Source organism: Elgaria multicarinata, chromosome 5, assembly GCF_023053635.1.
Source record: "Elgaria multicarinata webbii isolate HBS135686 ecotype San Diego chromosome 5, rElgMul1.1.pri, whole genome shotgun sequence".
NCBI classification, from domain to species: domain Eukaryota; kingdom Metazoa; phylum Chordata; class Lepidosauria; order Squamata; family Anguidae; genus Elgaria; species Elgaria multicarinata.
Genome location: NC_086175.1, coordinates 56,942,093 through 56,961,671, shown reverse-complemented (window position 1 = coordinate 56,961,671; position 19,579 = coordinate 56,942,093). Strand labels below are relative to the sequence as shown.

The 19,579-nt window shown below is 40.1% G+C and overlaps 1 protein-coding gene across 2 annotated transcripts in view; it reads right to left on the bottom strand.

Moving 5' to 3' along the window:
- The window catches only part of REPS2 (RALBP1 associated Eps domain containing 2), an 84,590-nt gene that overhangs the window by 51,776 nt on the left and 13,235 nt on the right, over nt 1–19,579 (bottom strand). For both annotated transcript variants that reach the window (XM_063126418.1, XM_063126419.1), the window contains exons 2-4: nt 8,892–9,015; nt 6,552–6,700; nt 3,658–3,784 (exon numbers count right to left, since the gene is read on the bottom strand). In XM_063126418.1, the coding sequence (XP_062982488.1) occupies nt 3,658–3,784; nt 6,552–6,700; nt 8,892–9,015 (400 nt within the window). The remainder of the gene's footprint in view (nt 1–3,657; nt 3,785–6,551; nt 6,701–8,891; nt 9,016–19,579) is intronic.

Here is a 19,579-nt window from a genome sequence, read left to right as displayed (position 1 = left end):
AGCATGTTTCGCTGAAACCAATAAAACTTCCACCCAAATAAGCTTAAGGTCTGAATATTCAGCTTTCTTGGGAAAGTGAAAACTGGGACCTAGGATTTAAATGCAATGTTGTTCATTAGATTCCTTGAAATTATAACCCACTGCTCTAAGAAGTAAGTGTAGACTATATTTTATCTAGACTGTTTTTCTCCACACTGGTAATTCACTGACTTAGGCCTTAGCTAGACCTAAAGTTTATCCTGGGATCGTCCCGGGGTTGTCCTTGCCTGCTCCCAGGATCCCCTGTGTGTCATTTACATGAACAGGGACGCCACTGGGCCGAACCCGGGATAAACCTTAGGTCTAGCTAAGGCCTCAGAATTATTAAACCCCAAATGTATTTCAGAATTTTACAATATTAACAAACATATTTATCTACTCAGAAAAAGAACTAAATCTTAGAACTAAAAGGATTATTTATTTCAACATGCACTTAGGTGAGAATACTTCGCCTTCCCTGAAGCCAGATATAATATTAGCTTAAGAGGAAGTTAGTTTCAAATAAAGATACTGCCAAATAATATACGTCAGGATACCTGACATGCTTTAATGTCAATTTTTAAAGTGTATATTCACAGTTTCATCTAATAAGGTATATGAGAATGCTGTGCTATCTTAATAGCAGTAGAATGTATCCACATTATAACCCAAGGACACAATCTAGCTAAAATTCAGCACAGTCCCACAGCAGTTAAAAAAAATACTGCTCTTCATCAGAGTGGTTAATAATTTAAAGATATTTATCATGTGATGTCAGGGATCCACACAATCTATTATGAAAAGTTGGTGAAAGGTGCTTCTCAGACTTTGAGAGCAATCCTACGTCCTCACAGGATATTGTGTAGTTTATCCTCTGAGGGTGGAGAGGTCCACCCTTGGAGGAGGAGATTCGTTCTTGGATTCCCACCTTCAGCCTGAGCACAGTTTGTGCTGCTGTGTGGGGAGGGAAAGCCCTGTCTCCCAGCCCCCACACTCCACATCAACCCCCCCTCCCACCCTGTGTTGGAGGAAAACAATAATTGTGGCTCTATCCTCATTTCTGCCCTGCTAGCAAGAGAATGGCAATATAGGATAAATCAGAGTTTCTGATATCAGAGTGCTCTGCCATGGCGCATAGAATTACTCTCTTACAGTGTACAGACCGTAACTTCCAAATACAGAAGACACATAGGACACACACTTATTTGTGTCAGACAGATGGTCCATCTAGCTCAGTACTGTCTTCACTGATTGGCAGTGGCGTTCCAGGAATCTTCTCTAGCCTTGCTTGAAGATGCTGGAGATTGAACCTGGGACACTCTGCATGCAAAGCATGTGCTCTATTGTCGCATATAGTACACACATTCCACTCTTTTCTGACGTGCAATAAGCTCTGGTCAAACTAGATTTGCAGGTGTCTACAGCACTTCAAGCAGGTTTTTCAAAAAGTTGCAACCAGCTCCCACCATGACCATATTACAATTAATGTGTCCACAGTTGTCACTTGTGATGAGTAACGCAACTGTTAAGCTTTTCATTTTATCTAATTGAACATATGCAACCATACATACATTTTCAGGGGGTTGGAAAGTCTGTAATGAAGAAGTGAGTGGGGAAATCCTCTTCAACTACCCCATTGCATGCACCTAAATCTGGGTACAACTCAACATATCAGGTAAGAAACCTGTGTACACTACTCTTTGGTAAAGTTCTTCAGGGCACTCAACAGTTGTAGTACAGCAAAACTATATGAACATTCTTTAAAGTTTCTTCTGAAGCCACTGATAAGGCTAAAGAAGCACACTATGTAAAATGCATCTGCAGTAAAAGTGGATGCAAAATCAAGAAACTGCTCATTGTAGCTACAAGCTATTTTGGAGGATCACAGCAAATGTCATCATTATTTTTATTCTAATTCCTCTGAAATAGTTACAAGATTTATATTCTAAAAGTAGTGCTCAAATTTTGAATTCAGAGGACTGACAAATATGAGTATATTTTAGCCTGTTATTATGAAATATAAACATTATATTCCATTTAAAATTGATATAGTTTATCCTATCAATATAAAAATTGGCCAGCTTATACATCTCCATGATCCAAATTTCAGGGGGGAAATCAGGATTAAAAAAAGATGGCACAGTTACAGCAGTTTTAAAAAATGCAGGATACACCTTTTTCATGGTTTGATTTTTGTTGTTGTTGTTAGTAAATAATGTACCTTAAAGTTACATTTTTGGAGGCGAAAATGATTACAAGAACTCAGGAACTGTACTGGTATGGATCTTTAACTGGTGGAAAACTGGATATAGTATGTAGCATTAAGTTAGGGGGTTTAAATACTCTGTTTTACGCAGTGGCAAATGCAAGCAAGTTCTGCATTTGTACATAGTGAAGGTAGAAAAAGGGTGTACCAGGGAAAGCAAGTTAAGAATGGTTGCAATGGTGCTGTCAGACAGCACTGAACCTGTGGACTTCAGCTTCAGCATTGCCTCCAATCTGCAGAGGAAGACTTGGGTTGAAAGCTTATACCAGAATGTGTGTATGGAACCTAAACTGTGGTTATAGTATATGAGATTGTACAACATCTTTGCTGATAATATAGTGCAGAAATTCAGGCAAGAAACCTAGCTTTCCATTTCCAATGCTTTTTGGAGCAAGAACTAATTTACCCGAACCTTAACTCTTCTCTTAAACTGAAGGGCTTTTTAAAACCAATTTATTTGTTTGTTAATCTCACAGTTTACTTGGTGTTTATTTATTTAGTTATTACATTTTTATACCGCCCAATAGCCGAAGCTCTCTGGGCGGTTCACAAAAATTAAAACCATCATAAAACAGCCAACAGTCTAAAAACACTAATACAAAATACAGTATAAAAAGCACAACCAAGATAAAACCACGCAGCAGAAATTGATATAAGATTAAAATACAGAATTAGAACAGTAAAATTCAAGTTAAAATTAAGTGTTAAAATACTGAGAGAATAAAAAGGTCTTCAGCTGGTGACAAAAGGAGTACAGTGTAGGCACCAGGCGGACCTCTCTGGGGAGCTCATTCCATAGCTGGGGTGCCACAGCTTTAACATTGTTGTAGAATTCTCTCGCTACCACCGTGATCAGCTGCTTTTTAAACTAAGTAACAAAAACTGAAATCAAAGCTCTGGCTGCATGCACATTTTTTTAAAAAACACTAATAAAATATACTGATTGAATCCCTGCCAATGATAACAGAAAAAAAAAAGGTTGGAATGCCACTCCATCCAAAGGAATATGAACAGACCCTTTATGAGAAGTTCACAAGAAAAAACTTGTCTAACTAGATTGACTAGGTATGGGGCACTTTCAAAATATATGGGCAGTTAGCAACTTAGATAAAGGACTGCACTTTTAAATAACATTACAACAGCATGTGCATAATGTGCACTTGAATATGAACATAGATTTCTAAGCAGATGCTTGTAACAATTTAAACTAATTCTCAGGAAGAGGAAGCAAGACTGAATAATGACAAAGCACAACATTTGAGACAGTTTCTTAAAAAAGAAAGAAAAAAGGATGCAATTAATCCAGGAAATTGTTAGGATGATTCCTTAACTGCTTTTGTGATTAGATTACTCCAAAACAGACCTCCTCTTACCTCCATGCTGCTGCTCAAGCCCACTTCTCAATATACCATACCCATAAGTCAAGGGAATCCTCTGGTAGCTTGATGGAGAAGCTGGGGGTGAGTCAATGGGAGACATGGGTGGAGACTTTGCTTCTTGCTTCAAAATAAAAATAACAAAAAATGTAACAGGAATAAAGAATTCTGGCTTGTCCATAATAAAAGTGATTTCATCTAAAGCACAGTAGAAAAATAGGCTTGAAACAGATTTACCCACATAAATTTGTCTCTGCAAATTTTGATATTGAATATTTGCTGAACATTCAACACTTCATGTCAGAATTCATTAATACATGACTTCAGTATCTGATTTCTCACAGCCAACTTATAATAGCATGACAGCATCTGACTGCATTTGACAGTTGACATGAAACTGTATTTAATGTCTAATAGTATTTGATAACTGATAGTTACTTGCTAACTAACAGTATTTTAAGACTAACATGGCCCCAGAGAATTAGCCTGGTGGAATAGTACTATTTTAATAAAGTTTGCGGCAAGCACAAGCAACTGCACAAAACCTGGCCACCTTATCTGTGATCTGAGAATCTTGATCAGAAAAAAGAACAGAAAAATAAAATTCATTTGATTTGCCTGGCATTTTTTAAAAAATACGTGTAATAAAACCACAACGAATTCCTCAATAAAAACGCTATAATAAAACAACAATTTCCACTACTCCTCTATCACAAGGGCATGTATGTTCATAGTTAAGGATGCTTCCGATATTTTCCCTTTAAAAGCATAGATGACAAAACATTAAATCGGGCTAATGTAAAGCCTTTTGTAAATTTGGAGATTGTTAAATTGATCAGATAATTTGCAGGCACAAGTACCTTACTCCCAAAGAAGTGGTATTCGGTAACAGAACTTAAATAGTTCTGTAGTTCTGCATCCCATATTTACTGTTTAATACTTAGTTTAGGTATAAAATATCCAAGGGCTATTAAACTGCCAGTAATTCTTCTGTCATCAACCTTCTCCAGGTTGATTAAAAAGCATCCTGGGTAAATGGGAAAAAGACAAGTTTGAGCCCAAAGTTCAAACAAATGAATGCATGGGCCTCCACAAAAATTAGTCCAGCCTCCAGGCGCAAGGTCGCATTAGAAACACAACACGGGACTGTAAAGGTGATTAAAATTTCAATTCCCATCAGTCTCAGCCAGCACGGCCAAGAGTCAGGAATGCTCGGAGCTATAGCCCAAAAGGTTCTGGAGAGTACCAGGTTGAAACAGGCTAGTAAACACTCAAATTCCACATTGAAAACCTCAACTTAAATTTTGTAAAAGAAAATTCAGCTCCAATTCTCATAGATTCAATTCATAGTTCATGCAAGCACATAGACGACAGTAAGAAAAACCAGAGTGTAGAAAGAATTCAAGATTCCAAGCTGTTCATGTGACTAGTTCCCACACGTGTTGATCTATTTAAAACCACACTAGGACAAACTCTGGAAAAGAAGAGTTGCACTGGTGTGGTTAAATTAACCACATCATGCAAAGACCTGCTCCACAGAAACAGCTTGCCATGCTCCCACTGGCCTTCCAGGTAGCTGGTTAAACAGATACATTGGACTAACCAAGGGCTCATCTACACCAAGCAGGATATTCCACCATGAAAGTGGTATATAAAAGACAGGAGCCACACTATTGCTTTATAGCAGTATTGAAGTGTGCTGCAGGATCTACACTACTGTTTTATAGTGTTAAGGAAGTGTACTGTTGGGGCCCATGACACAACTACACCAAGCAGGATATAACACTATGAAAGCAGTATATGGTATGTGTCATGGGCCCCAACAGTTGTCAGTGCACTTCAATGCCGCTATAAAGCAGTAGTGTGGCCTCTGCCTTTTATATACCACTTTCATGCCACTTTCATAGTAGAATATCCTGCTTGATGTAGATGAGGCCCTAGAAGAAAAGCGTTCTTAATGTTAATGTTCCTTAGAATGAGTTGTTCTCTATTCAACTGCTGAGCAATTTCACCTCTGCCTCAACTAACAACAAATCTAGTCCATTAAAAACTATTCCAAATACAGTTTTCAACTAGCGAGGTTGTGGGCTCTCCCACACTAGAGGCATTCAAGAGGCAGCTGGATAACCACCTGTCAGGTATGCTTTAGGGTGGATTCCTGCATTCAGCAGAGGGTTGGACTCAATGTCCTATAGGCCCCTTCCAACTCTATGATTCTATGATTCTATGAGGCAGTAATCAATTCTTCTGAACTGATTCTGAGAGTTTAAATATTAAGGGCACAATCCTATTGGTTGGACCCTCATTTGATCGAAGCCTTTGAACATTAAGGCTTTCATGTGTCCAGTGGCCTGATGGGCTGCTGCTGTCAGGAAAGGAGGAGAGACAGAGGAGATTTTCACTTCTCTGTGCTTCTGCTGTTTTGTTTTTCCTCTGAGGTGCACTGGCGGGGGCGGGGCGGATGCTAGAGAGGCCATAGGAATCTTTGTAATCTGGCCTCTCCTCTCCCCTCCCATGAGAACTCCCCCTTCCAGATACTACTAGGTACTCCAAAGCTGCAACGGCCACCTTGTAAAGCAATTAGCATTGTTCATTCGATGGCAGCTGTGAGGGGGCAGTGGAGGGAGGGTGGGGTGAGGTCTTGGATTCCAGAATCCCTCTTCTGAGGTTGTAGCAGTATCTATAGCATTGGAGGAGGGACTCCAAAGAATCCTACAATCACTGGGATGTTTTCCTATGACCTTAGGATTGCTCTCTAAATGTCATAAAATAAATAAAAAATACTAATCCAGGTATTACTTATTTGATTGTGTCAATTTTAAGCAAGAAAACCAACATCTAGTGCTTTATTTATTGCACAACAACATTTCTACTTTGCAAAAGGGCTCTACCTGTTTCTCTCCTTCATCCAATCTTCTGAAGCAATTTTTTTCAAGTGCTGCATGTGGAATCTGACATTTAGGTCCATGTGCTTCTGCTGGATGAGTGTATCTTATTTCACTATCAGTTTTCAGAGCAACAAATCGAGGCAAGGGCAATTCTTAAATCAAAGAAATAAAAGGTGAAAGAAAATCTGATGACACAGTACTGTATTAAAATAAGCTTATCACCTCCACTACCTAAAAAGTGAATTTAATACTTCAAGCAAGGTTAAAAGACATCATACTAGACATCATACTAGAATTTTCTTTGTGGAAAATAGAATTCTTACACAAAAGCATACTTATACATACACGCACATTTGGTCATATTTACTGAGCAAGGGACTTCTCCTGGGGTAACATTTCTAATGGAGTATATTATGGCAAGACCGAGAAAGGTGAAATTTGGTACTGATTACTAGAGTCCTGATTACTAGAAAAGTACAAAGACAGTAGGTGTTTTCACATTTAGCAGCTAAACTCAGGACATGATATTTACCTTGAGAATAATTTGCAGTGGGCTATAAGTGTTCTTGCCAACAAAAGGATTTGAAGGGGTAATTTGGCAGGGAAAAAATAACTGAATATAATTCAGGGGATGCCTTCCTCCCATCAAGCTCTAACAGAAGCTCCATTCCCATCTTATTTATTTATATTTATAGGCCGCTTTTACCTGGAAGCCTTCAAGAAGGCTCACATAGTAAAAGCAGATACTACCAACAATCATAATATTAAAATGCCAAGTAAGGAAACTAGAAACATTAGAAGATTAGAAAGATTTGGAAACAGCACAGACTCTCATTTTCCCCTGATGCAACAGCCAGAGATTATATCCTATGATTTCCTACTTGAACCATCTATTCTAATTTTATTTAAAACAGTACTGTTTTCACAGAAAACTCTCAAAGACATGTGGACACAACTCCAGTTGGCTGTTCTGTATGGACTCCAGTAGGGCATCAGATAATTATGCAAATAAAAGACCAGAAAATGCAACGATGGTAGAAATGAGTATATACATTCACACTCAATGGATAAGTAATGTCTGCACCAGTATTATGGCCTGGTGCAGATATAATACTTAACTATGGTTATTGCTAACTAGAATTTGTTGCCTTAACCCTAGTAGACTCCAAACATACAGTAAAAGAATGATTACTTTGGCAAGATAATCCTGACCTCAAGCTGCATATACAAGAAGTGTTTGTCACTTTCCATGCAGAGGGTGGATAGGCAGAAAACTACCATAGGGTGCAATGTTCAATACATTACTAGTGAGTTAATTCCACTGAACGTAGTGGAACTTATTTTTTAGTTAATATGCATAGGCTTGCACTGTTTTTCATGGTTTGCTCAGTGCAGATATAACTCTTAGAAATTTTAATGCAAACCATACTTTGCAAATCTTTTTGAAGCCATGGCATGAAATCCTTGTTTGCAGCCAATCTTTAGTGATAGTTCAGATATTTGGATGTAACATTTAACTATAATTAAGCAAGGTACAATAAATTTACAAATCAAGAAACAGTTTCCCATTCATTCTAAAAGCTCGCTCTTAATTTTTCATACAACAGTTTAAATTATTAACCTGTGGGGATAGGTGTTGAGATCATGAGACATCTACATTGCACTGGCTGCTAGAGCATTCCTGGGCCCAATTTAAAGTGGTAGTATTAACTTTTGAAGTCTTAAACCATCCTTTCCCAATCTAGCTGGGTGAGGGATGCTGGGAACTGTAGTCCAACACATCAGGAGGGTACCAGATTGGAGACTGCCTTAAATGGGCTGGGACCTAGTTACTTGGAAGACTGTCTTCAGTCATACCAACCGATACACACTTTGAGATCACCATCTGAAGTCTTACTCATATGTCTGCCTCCCAGAACAGCAAGTTTGCAGAGCATACAGGAGAGGGACTTTTGTCAACAAGTCCATGTTTGAATGCTTTGCCAATGAGGCTACATCAGGCCCCATCAATACAGGCTTTTAAAAAGTCCCCAAAGACGTACTTATCTTCCGCTGCATTTTCTTAGACATGATTTTACTGGATTGGTAACTTTATAAAATGGTTTTAGTTGAAATTATTTATTGTATCTTAGTACTTTACTGAGCTGGATGTGTTCTTATTTGTTCTTAATTTTTTAGTATTATGGCTTCCTTATTTTTGTCGATTACTGTTATTTATATTGTATTCTGATTGTTGGAAGGCACCTTGGAAGGGTATTTACACTAAAAGGTGGCTTATAAATATTTTAAATAATATATACAATATGTTTCCATGAATTAAATCAATTTAGTCTAGAGAGTTACCATTCTGAATGCTTTCTGTTTGTACTGGGAGACCAGACTGTGCAGCAGCAATTAGCTTCAGTGCAGCATAAAACTGAGCACGACCAAAATAACCAACACGTTTAGCACCACACAGTTCTGTAATCTGAAAGAAAAAAATGGGGGGGGGGGGAGAGAGAGATCACATCATTGCAATACTAAGTGCTTCTGATGTACAAAAAAAAGTTAAGTGTTGACACAGAAAGGATGCACACTATTAAAGAACAACTCGTAGCAGTTTTATTTACATTGGATAAACTGCTGGTGCAGACATCTGGTATAACATTCTATATCTCAAAAGGCTTCTTCATTCAACAGATAATAGCTAATATTCTATCTTAGAGAAAATGTCTCCATATCCTCCCGTTCATTCTTACTCATCTGTCCTCCCTAGTCCAAATTCAGCTAGACATAATATATATTCATACATCCCAGTTCTTTTGCCCATCCTCAATGGGAGCAGTCAGTCTTGGGAGGAAAACCTGTACATGTACCACTTGGAGCATGTGAAAAGTGTTTTCAAACAAAAACACCAAGAACAGTAACAGATGTTGGGTTATCTAAATGTTTCCTCTCACTCAATATATAGTGAAGAAGAAAATGTTTCCTCAAGAGCAGAAGAAGAAATGTTTCATTGGGTTGTATTGAAATGTTCCCATCCTACACTGGAAAGAATTCTAGTTTGGCTAATAGAAGAATTCTTTCTGGCAGAAGAAGGGAACCTTTGGGAACAAGTTATTCTGTTCTATGAAGATCACAATAACCAGTTAAGGGATAAAGATCCTCCTTTGCCTTTTCAGGAATTCACCATTCCTCCTTCAAAATTTTACAGAACAAATGCTTGTAACAGCCAGCTCCCTAAGCATGCTACTTATACCACTATGCTGTAGACCATTTTCTGTACTTAGGGTTTCAGATTGTAGCCAGCCTGCCAAGCTCTTAACCAGCCTCAGCTGCCTCCTGCCAATCCCAACAAAAACACAACAGTTAAAGCAGGTAAATAGGAGGCACACAAGGACTTGAAATAGTACAACTCTGTGTTCTTCTTCTTCTTGTTCCCACTCACCATCAAGTAGTGATTTTCCATCCATTATACTATGAAGCTTCTCTACTCTTTCTTACAACAGTTTCCTGACATACAAAGTTTCCTACCATATTCAATAGGATTTTGTTATATGAATTCACATGCTTAGCCTTGTAATGTGCCCAATAAGGCATAACATATACTGAAGAGTTAAAAGAACAACGTAACAGTGCATTTATACTCACAAATAAGCCCCACCGTATCCAATGAAACCTACTCACAAGTAAGTGCGCATAGGATTTCAGCCTAAATGTGAGCTGTGTTTTTTTAAAAAGAAAAAAAGAAGGATGGGCTCTAAAAAGCCAAAGTCTGATTAATACTTTCCAAAAGTCCTGCAAACACTTCCTGTTTGAATTGGCAGTCAACAACAAAGAAAGCATACATAGAGCCAATTTTAATTTAATTGGGTATTATACTCTATTTTTACATCTTACCTTTAAGAAGCCATGGCACAGAAACAGAATTAAAACATTTCAAGTATGCCATAAATAATCTGGCCAACTATCACATCATGGTATTTCCTAGACAATTAAGGAGAACAAGCTGGAATACGTTTTGATGCATTCCTTGTAGGGAAAGAGAGACCATCATCCAGAAGAGAAATGGAGTGCCTGTGGTGGCAGCTGCCACCACTACCACCACCATCTCTGCCTTGGACTTCTGCCTGGTGGACTGCTGCTCCCTACAGGGCGAGGCCCGCTAGGTACTGAGCCAGCTACTGCTGACAGTCTCCACCTGTCCCCCTCTTTGGAAGAGGGTATATAAGCTGGCTCCAGCAAAGGAGATCATTACCTTGTCGTGGTGCTGGAGCTTGAGCACCTCAAGGATGCCATGAGCTAAACCGTGAAGGGACACCCAAGACGGGAAAGTCATGGTAGGGAGGTCAGACTAAACACACCCCAGTATTCTTGCCGTGAAAACTAAATGGAGGAACTAGAGAACAAATTGCCAATATCCGCTGGATAATGGAGAAAGCCAGGGAGTTCCAGAAAAACATCTATTTCTGTTTTATTGACTATTCTAAAGCCTTTGATTGTGTGGATCATAACAAATTGTGGCAAGTTCTTGGTGGTATGGTGATACCAAGTCATCTTGTCTGCCTCCTGAGGAATCTGTATAACGAACAAGTAGCAACGGTAAGAACAGACTATGGAACAATGGACTGGTTTAAGATTGGGAAAGGAGTACGGCAGGGTTGTATACTCTCACTCTACCTATTCAGCTTGTACGCAGAACACATCATGCGATGTGCTGGGCTTGACGAATCCAAGGTTGGAGTTAAAATTGCAGGAAGAAACATTAACAATCTCAGATATGCAGATGACACCACTTTGATGGCTGAAAGCGAAGAGGAGCTGAGGAGCCTTATGACGAAGGTGAAAGAAGAAAGTGCAAAAGCTGAGTTGCAGTTAAACCTCAAAAAAACCAAGATCATGGCAACCAGCTTGATTGATAACTGGCAAATAGAGGGAGAAAACGTGGAGGCAGTGACAGACTTTGTATTTCTGGGCGCAAAGATTACTGCAGACGCTGACTGCAGCCAGGAAATCAGAAGACGTTTACTTCTTGGGAGGAGAGCAATGACAAATCTTGATAAAATAGTTAAGAGCAGAGACACCACACTGACAACAAAGGTCCGCATAGTTAAAGCAACGGTATTCCCCGTAGTAACCTATGGCTGCGAGAGCTGGACCATATGGAAGGCTGAGCAAAGGAAGATAGATGCTTTTGAACTGTGGTGTTGGAGGAAAATTCTGAGAGTGCCTTGGGCTGCAAGAAGATCAAACCAGTCCATACTCCAGGAAATAAAGCCAGACTGCTCACTTGAGGGAATGATACTAAAGGCAAAACTGAAGTACTTTGGCCACATAATGAGAAGACAGGATACCCTGGAGAAGAGGCTGATGCTAGGGAAGGTGGAAGGCAAAAGGAAGAGGGGCCGACCACTGGCAAGATGGATGGATGATATTCTGGAGGTGACAGACTTGACCTTGGGGGAGCTAGGGGTGGCAACACCCGACAGAAAGCTCTGGCATGGGCTGGTCCATGAAGTCACAAAGAGTCAGAAGCAACTGAACGAATAAACAACATCATATAAGCTGGCTGGCTGAGGGTACCTGGGAGAGCCAGTGCCTGCATGGAAAGAGAGACCATCATCCTGGGGAGAGCCTGCAGCTGCCACCGCCATCATCATCATCATCAGTCATCATCATCATCATCATCATCAATCATCATTATCTCTGCCTTGGACTTCTGCCTGGCGGACTGCTGCTCCCCACAGGACGAGGCGCCCTAGGTACTGAGCCAGCCATTGCTGACAGTTTCTACCTGTCCCCACTTTGGCAGGGGATATATAAGCTGGCTGGCTGAGGTGGCATGTCCACCACCTGGTGGGGATGCCTTGGGAGTGACAGCCTGATGCTGTGGACAAGACACTTGAATCAGTCCGTCCCACCACATGTAAGCTTGACCCTTGCCCATCTTGGCTAATACGGGGTGGTAAATGCCTCTCTCTGTCAGGGGGTGGTGCCTACTGCCATGAAAGAGGCTATAGTACATCCTCTCCTGAAGAAGACCTCCCTGGACCCAGAGATATGCGAGAACTATGGCTAACATCCCTGTTTTGGGCAAGGTGCTTGAGCGTGCGGTGGCTAGGCAGCTTCAGACGTTCTTGGAGGAAACTGATTATCTGGACCCATTTTAGTCTGGTTTCAGGCCAGGGCATGGCACTGAAACAGCTGTGGTTGCTCTGACCAATGACCTACTCTGAGTGAAAGACAAGGGGAGTGCTACCCTTTTGATCTTCCTAGATCTCTCAGCGGCTTTTGATACCATTGATTATGGTATCTTACTGGATCGGCTCTGCGAGATAGGAGTAGGAGGCACTGTGTTACAGTGGTTCCACTCCTACTTGCAGGGCCAATTCCAGAGAGTGGTATTGGGGGATTCCTGTTCCATCCTATAGCTATTAAGCTGTGGGGTGCCACAGGGCTCTATCTAATCCCTCATGCTGTTCAACATCTATATGAAGCTGCTAGCAGAGGTCATTAGGGGTTTTGGGGTTTGGTGCCATCAGTATGCTGATGATACTCAGATCTTTACAATGGTACAATATTAGCGATAAGGGCTTTGGATACTTTTGCATTAAAGTCTTGCCACATAAGGTAACTTTCAACAGCACAAACCGAAACATTTTACACAGCATCCCAACCCCCAATAAATGTCCACAGTGCTATCTGAGCACAGTGAACTCTCGAACACCTGAGCTTGTTTATGTAAAGTTGCACGCTTAGAGTTTAACATGAGCTTAAAGGAGAGGCTTGGTTGTACCTTCTTGAGAGAAACAAGAGACTAACATGCAACCAAAAGGTGCAATTAAAAAAATATTCAAGCGGGTTGCCCTAGGTGAGATAGCTGAGCAGCCAACTGCTAAGAGAATTACCAGCTTGAGCTCCAGAGGGTGGGGGTGAGCAAAGAAGCAAGATAAAGAAACTTTTGTTTTGGGATAAACAGTGCTAAACTATCCTCCTGTTTCATTTTTCTGTTTGGCCAACTACCTGTTTCCTGTGTAATTTCTAAGAACTCAGCAAAGATATAATGGATGTGAGGTTTATGTTCTTCTCCTATTTTGGGTGTATTTATGACAGCAGTAGGGGTAGGATATGAACAGAGATACTGGAAGTGAATTTTGCAGGGGGGAAAGTCATAGTTGATTTGTAAATTTTGGAAATTGGCCTTTTATTTTTATTCTCAACTGGTTAGTTAAGTAGGTTTATATTTCAAAAGTTAAACAACCTCAGGTAAATGGCACTTTTATAATCACATACATTTAAATATACTAAGTCCTGGTTGATTGGTGCCCTCTGCAGGGCTGGCCCTTGAGCAAATATCCCATTTGCTTAATTATCTTTTTTGCAACACACATCTTTCCCCCGATTCTCATCATGGCATAGGATCCAATGAAATCCTCTTCCTTCAATGTTGCATGATCTTCCTTTTTTTAAAAAAGTTGTATGTTGCAGGGGGTAGATGAGGGACAGAAGGACAACTATATTTCCTATTTTTCAGTATTTTAAAGTCATCCCCTTTGGAGATATTCTAATATTTAACAAAGAGAGAGAATGGGTAATCCTTAGCTACTGCTACTGACAAATTTATGCACAGACATTTGTTTCTGCATCCAATGCAGTTTCTTCTTTCTCCCATGGTCACTAAGGCTCCCTCCCCTCCACAGACTCATTGGTACACATGACTTTTTTTAGTTCCTCTTTCAAAGAAAAGAGCTTAGACATTAAAAAAAAACCCATCAAAGGCTCGACAAGTTACTACCTTTAACAGAGCATGGACTGACAAACAGGTTAGGACATGATTCATAGAAATATTTCAAATATGAGATTTGTTCAAATCCCTTCATTAGTTATAAGCCGGCAAGAGAAATCTTGAATGCATTTTAAAAAATTCTCCATTGTCCACATGCATACATACACATGTAGTTCTCAGAGCAGAAAGATTTAAAAACAGATTTTATTTCATTTACTTTACGTTGCCATTTGTAGATTATCCAAACCACTAAAATATGTCAGAAGCCACATACAGTACATTTTAATGTCAACAGCATTACAAACAGAGATAGCTGAATGGTCAAAGTTGTTAATTTAGCTACTGCGCCTGCTTGGCTACTTAAAAGACTACTGAAAACAGTTCTGAAGAACAGTATAGCCGTTTTTCTTCTCCTGGGCAAAAATACCATGGTTGAGTAACCTCTTTCAAGGGTACCCCATGCTCCTTAGGGCATGTCTACACCATGCCTATATCCCGGGGTAGTCCTTGGATCATCCCTGTGCCCCCACCTGACACACAGGGAATCCTGGGAGCAACCCAGGACTAGCAAGGACTTAACCCAGGATATCAGGAACTATGGAAAACCCAGCTTTTCTGTGGTTCCAGGACCATCCCACAGAGCACAGCAGTGTGGCCACTGCTCCCAGGTTGTCCTATCCTCCCCACGAGTAGCGGGGACTGTAAAATGGGCATGGAGCTGTATGTCTGCACTCCGTGCCCATCGGGGGTTGGAAGTGAGGTTGGGGGGGTTCCCCTTACCTTTGGCGTTGGAGCGTGCATGTGCTCCTCTTGTTGTTGTTTTTAAAAAATGGCAGCTGGGACATCCTTTTGGGATGTCGTGCGGCTGTCCAGACACCCAGGGAGGATCGTGGAAGCCTGTAAATCCATAATCCTCCCCCTACACCCTTGTGGTGTAGACATGACCATAGTCAAAGTCAGAGAATCTAATACGATAGACACTTGTTATCTCTCTCTCCATACACACACACACACACACACACACACACACACACACAGAGAGAGAGAGAGAGAGAGAGAGAGCAAGCAAAGAGGATATTATGATTTTTGAACTTTTGGAATAGAAATGAACAGAAACCTGAATTATTCACTTCCAAGTCTTTGTTCAGAAAAGAAATATGCAAGTGTGGAACAGCAACATTTCTTCACTCCTTCTCTTCAGGGTACAAACATAGCAAGTGGAATAACATAGACAAGATGGCAGGGCACATGTGTCAATGAAATCTTACAAACTGTTACTCATACATAAGCCCCACTATAGTCAATAGGAATTGGAGCAGATGACAGTATGAGTCCTAGATCACTTTAAAGATTAAATTTTTTGGCAAAATGGCATTTCTTGGGCAAGACCTGATTTCATCAAATTCTAGTGAGAGATTATGGTACTTCTAGTTATTTAGGCCAAAGCACGCACATTAGAGGTGAAGAATGTCAGGCCGGGGGTCCTAATCTGGCCCACAGGGGTCCAATCTGACAGGGTCCCAATTTGGAAAACCTGGGGTCCTCCAGACAGCCATGCGTCTTCTCCTAGCCCCACCCCCTTTCCCTCAACTACCAATCGCAGCTTTTCCCCATCCTAAAAGGCCAAGGCTTCGTTATTGGCAGTAGGAACTTCAAGGTAAAATAAACTGGGATTTTTGACACGACTCCTTTTGCCATCAGTCCTGCCCACCACTGGAATGCCACCCTCCAAAAGCCTATGATTTCATTTAGCAAACGACTGTAAAAACCTTGTTGAATAAGCCCTGAGGAAGGACGGTTTTTGTCCGAAACGCGTAGGGGACTTTTTATGGAATACCACATTTCATTAGCCTCTAAATCTTTAGCTCCAAAAGGGCATAACAATACTATGGCATGGGGGAGGTTGGAAAAAACCTCTACTTTTGAGAAAATATATTTCTCCCTTACATATTCAGAGAAAAAAACATAAAAAAGGAATTCCACTTGTCTTCTTACAGGTCAGAAGTACAAGCCCAAGAATGAATTTGCACCCCCAGAAAGATTTTATACTAAAGCAAAAGTGCATTGGGAACATTTCCAAACCAAACTGACCTCAAAAACTTTGACACTATGCAGAGGAAATTGATTTTCTACAAAAGCTATGAAAAGGATTAGTCTCAGATTTAGGCCAGTAAGAGATTTATATTCCATTTGGGCCCAAATCTATAACATGACGCACCACTGAGGGCAGTAAGTATGGAGGAATATTTGCAATAGCTTTCTGGCTACAAGAAATTAAACTCTCAAGAACCAAGCTTTATAAAATAAAATTTGGAAGATAAGCACTTAAAAAAAAATTCTCTAAACATAACACACAAATGCCTTTTTACAGTCATTGTCCATTTTGACCGGCACAGAAAGCAGCATAAGGAAAAGTATTGGCACTCCATTTCATTACAGAAGATGCAATTTCTCTGCAAAACATTTCCAACATTTTCAGCTATTGTCCATTTAAAATTGTCCTATGATAAGAAAGTCAGGAGTATTGTTTTTGGATTGCATCCAAAGTTGGCTTTGGGGGCAAGCAGCATGTGACTACAGGAGAAAAACTGCTGGAAACAGCCATGATCCTCTCCTTGATTGGGAAGAAAAACAAATCTGGAAACCCTTACCAGATGTTCCATTGTTTTGTGAGATTTATGTGACATATTATAACTTAAGACTCGAATGGGCTAAGGCCAAAGAATGAAAGAATAGCATTCTTTATTTAAAAATGTGAGCTGTACCTGGATACTTGGGACATTTTTTGAAAAAAGTTTTATATACCCTAACAGTGAAGACAGACATAACATTTTAAGTGCGGCAGAGATGACTGAAGTGCTCCTTCATTGCCCTGAAAATATTATTATCCCAGGAATGTGTTAAGGGACTGCAGTTCCCATTAGGAATGTCAGAGGAATCCGTTTTAGGAGTGGAGCTCAGTGAGTTTTTGCCAGCATGGCCCCCAGATGCCAGCTTGCAGATCCCTGAACTGACTCGACGTGGTGCATGCACATTCATAGTTTCTCACTTTTTGTGTGCATGCAAATCCCGATTTGCGCAAATTTGTGGCAGGAAATATGTACGGAAATCACAATTTGCACAAAATTGCAGCTGTAAATAGCACACTTTGTACAAAACTGCAGGCGTAACTTGTTCTTCACACCTGCATTTTTACGCAAATTGCACTATTTATGCCCACAATTTTGCACAAATCACAATCTCCATAAATAATCCCAGACACGAATTTGCAGAAATCAGAGCTCATAGGACAAAAAATATGTGAGCATTCGCCAGGCACCTGTGGACCGTCTGGTGGTTCACCCCACATGCGCACTGGGATCGGACAACTGGTGGGAGCCCAGCAAGCAGAGCATGAACAGGACACAGGAAATTCCACCCATCCCTATCATCCTTCACCATGAGCTATGCTGACTACAGGTAATGGGAGTTGCAGTTCATCATCTGGAAGGCTACACGTTCCCAATCCCTGCATTATCTTGTCTTGGAGAAACCTTTCAGCAAGTTTCCAAAGTATTGTGAAAAAAGCCGATTGCTTATTGGCTAGTGCCTGTAATGCTATCAACATACTACTGCCAGTTCCTGGCCAGTTGTGCAGTTGATTTTAAGGTGTTTGTGATTTTTGCGAAGTAATGTGAAAGATGAATTTATATGCTGCTTAAAAAATGTTTTTAAAGGAGAGCCCACATCATGCAAAGAGGGAGAAGCAAGCCAAGAGCTAATCCAGTGATTGACTTTCAAAATACATATCCTATATAGGACTGGGCAACAAAACTTAAATAAAATAAAAATTGGTCAGTTGAGCATTCAAGTATATTTAAATCATCAACATTACCAATACTAAGAAGTAAATCAAACAGGTTTTAAGTTTATGCAAATTACAAAAATCAAATTAGCTGTTTTTTTGAGAAATGGGCAAGCTATGGGTCAGAAAAAGCCATTCCTTTTTCTGACCAATTCTCCCTGTAAAGCAAGTGCCCACAAGATGTTATTGGGCTGCAACTCCTAACATCCCTCACTATTGGCAATCCTGATTAGAATGGATGGGAGTTGCAGTCCGACAACATCTGGATGGTCAAATGTCCCCCACCTATGCTGCAAGGGAAATGGAAAGAACATCATTTCCCTCTTTCCTCAGTGGCATTTGAAGTTTCAATTTGTGCTGTTTGTTGGACAGATTAGATCAGCTGAGCTGGTGCAGCACTTCACCTGGCTTAGTTATGATTAAAAAGAAAAGAAAAAGACGGGGGAAAGACAGAACGGGCACCCAACCAACCACCTTGTGTCCTCATCTCATAGTAAGAATCACACCACTACCAGAAGAGAATTGCAATACAGACCATTTTTAATTTGATGTATGCGGGATAATGACGTGAAAGTCTGAACTGAATGTGAGGAATTTATTGAAAGAAAACTGATTCTGGAGTAGCATCTGGATCATCTGGGATAAATTAAGTGAAAGAGAACTGATTTGGGTTATGTGGGGCCCAAATTCATTTTTAAACATTTGGGAAGTGATTTGGATGGGAAATTGATTTGTACTCTGAAATTTAAATTATAGTCATTTTAAATTTGCATACATGCATGCATGCAAATTCAGCACATGCACATTCTATGCAAATTTATATTCTCTTTCATCATCTTTTTTAGGCAATGTGTAACTAGCCACTTTAGTGGCCTTGTATAAATCCTAGTTACTCTTTAACTTTTTGGCATCTGAACACAAAAAATTAAAACATTAATAATACTGGTGCTCTTCACTGTTGTGTACACAACAAACATATGCAGAAACAAAAATCACTTGCTGGGTTTAATGCTGGTCAGTGATTAGTTATCAGGCCCATAAAGGTTAAATGAGCTTTCCCTGCATTGCATTGATCTGCAAAGAGTGCCGTGATTCTGGCAGGACTCCAAGTAACCTTCTCTTGCTGTTTGTCTAACCCAGTGATAAAGGAAACAAGTGGCTCCTTTCAGATGACATGTTAGCAATCCTTCAAATCATGATTTAGTGAACTGGGAACATGCCATAGCTTCCACATGTTATTTCTGTATTATATTTTTAACCCGCCCAATAATGTTCTCTGAGTGGATTACAAAGAGTTAAACTCTAAAATGCCATACAGTTAAAAATATAAAATAGATACAAATATTTAAAATGCAATACAATGGAATGGAATGCAAAACAACAAACAGCACAGGAATTGATAAAACAGACCTAAAAATCTAG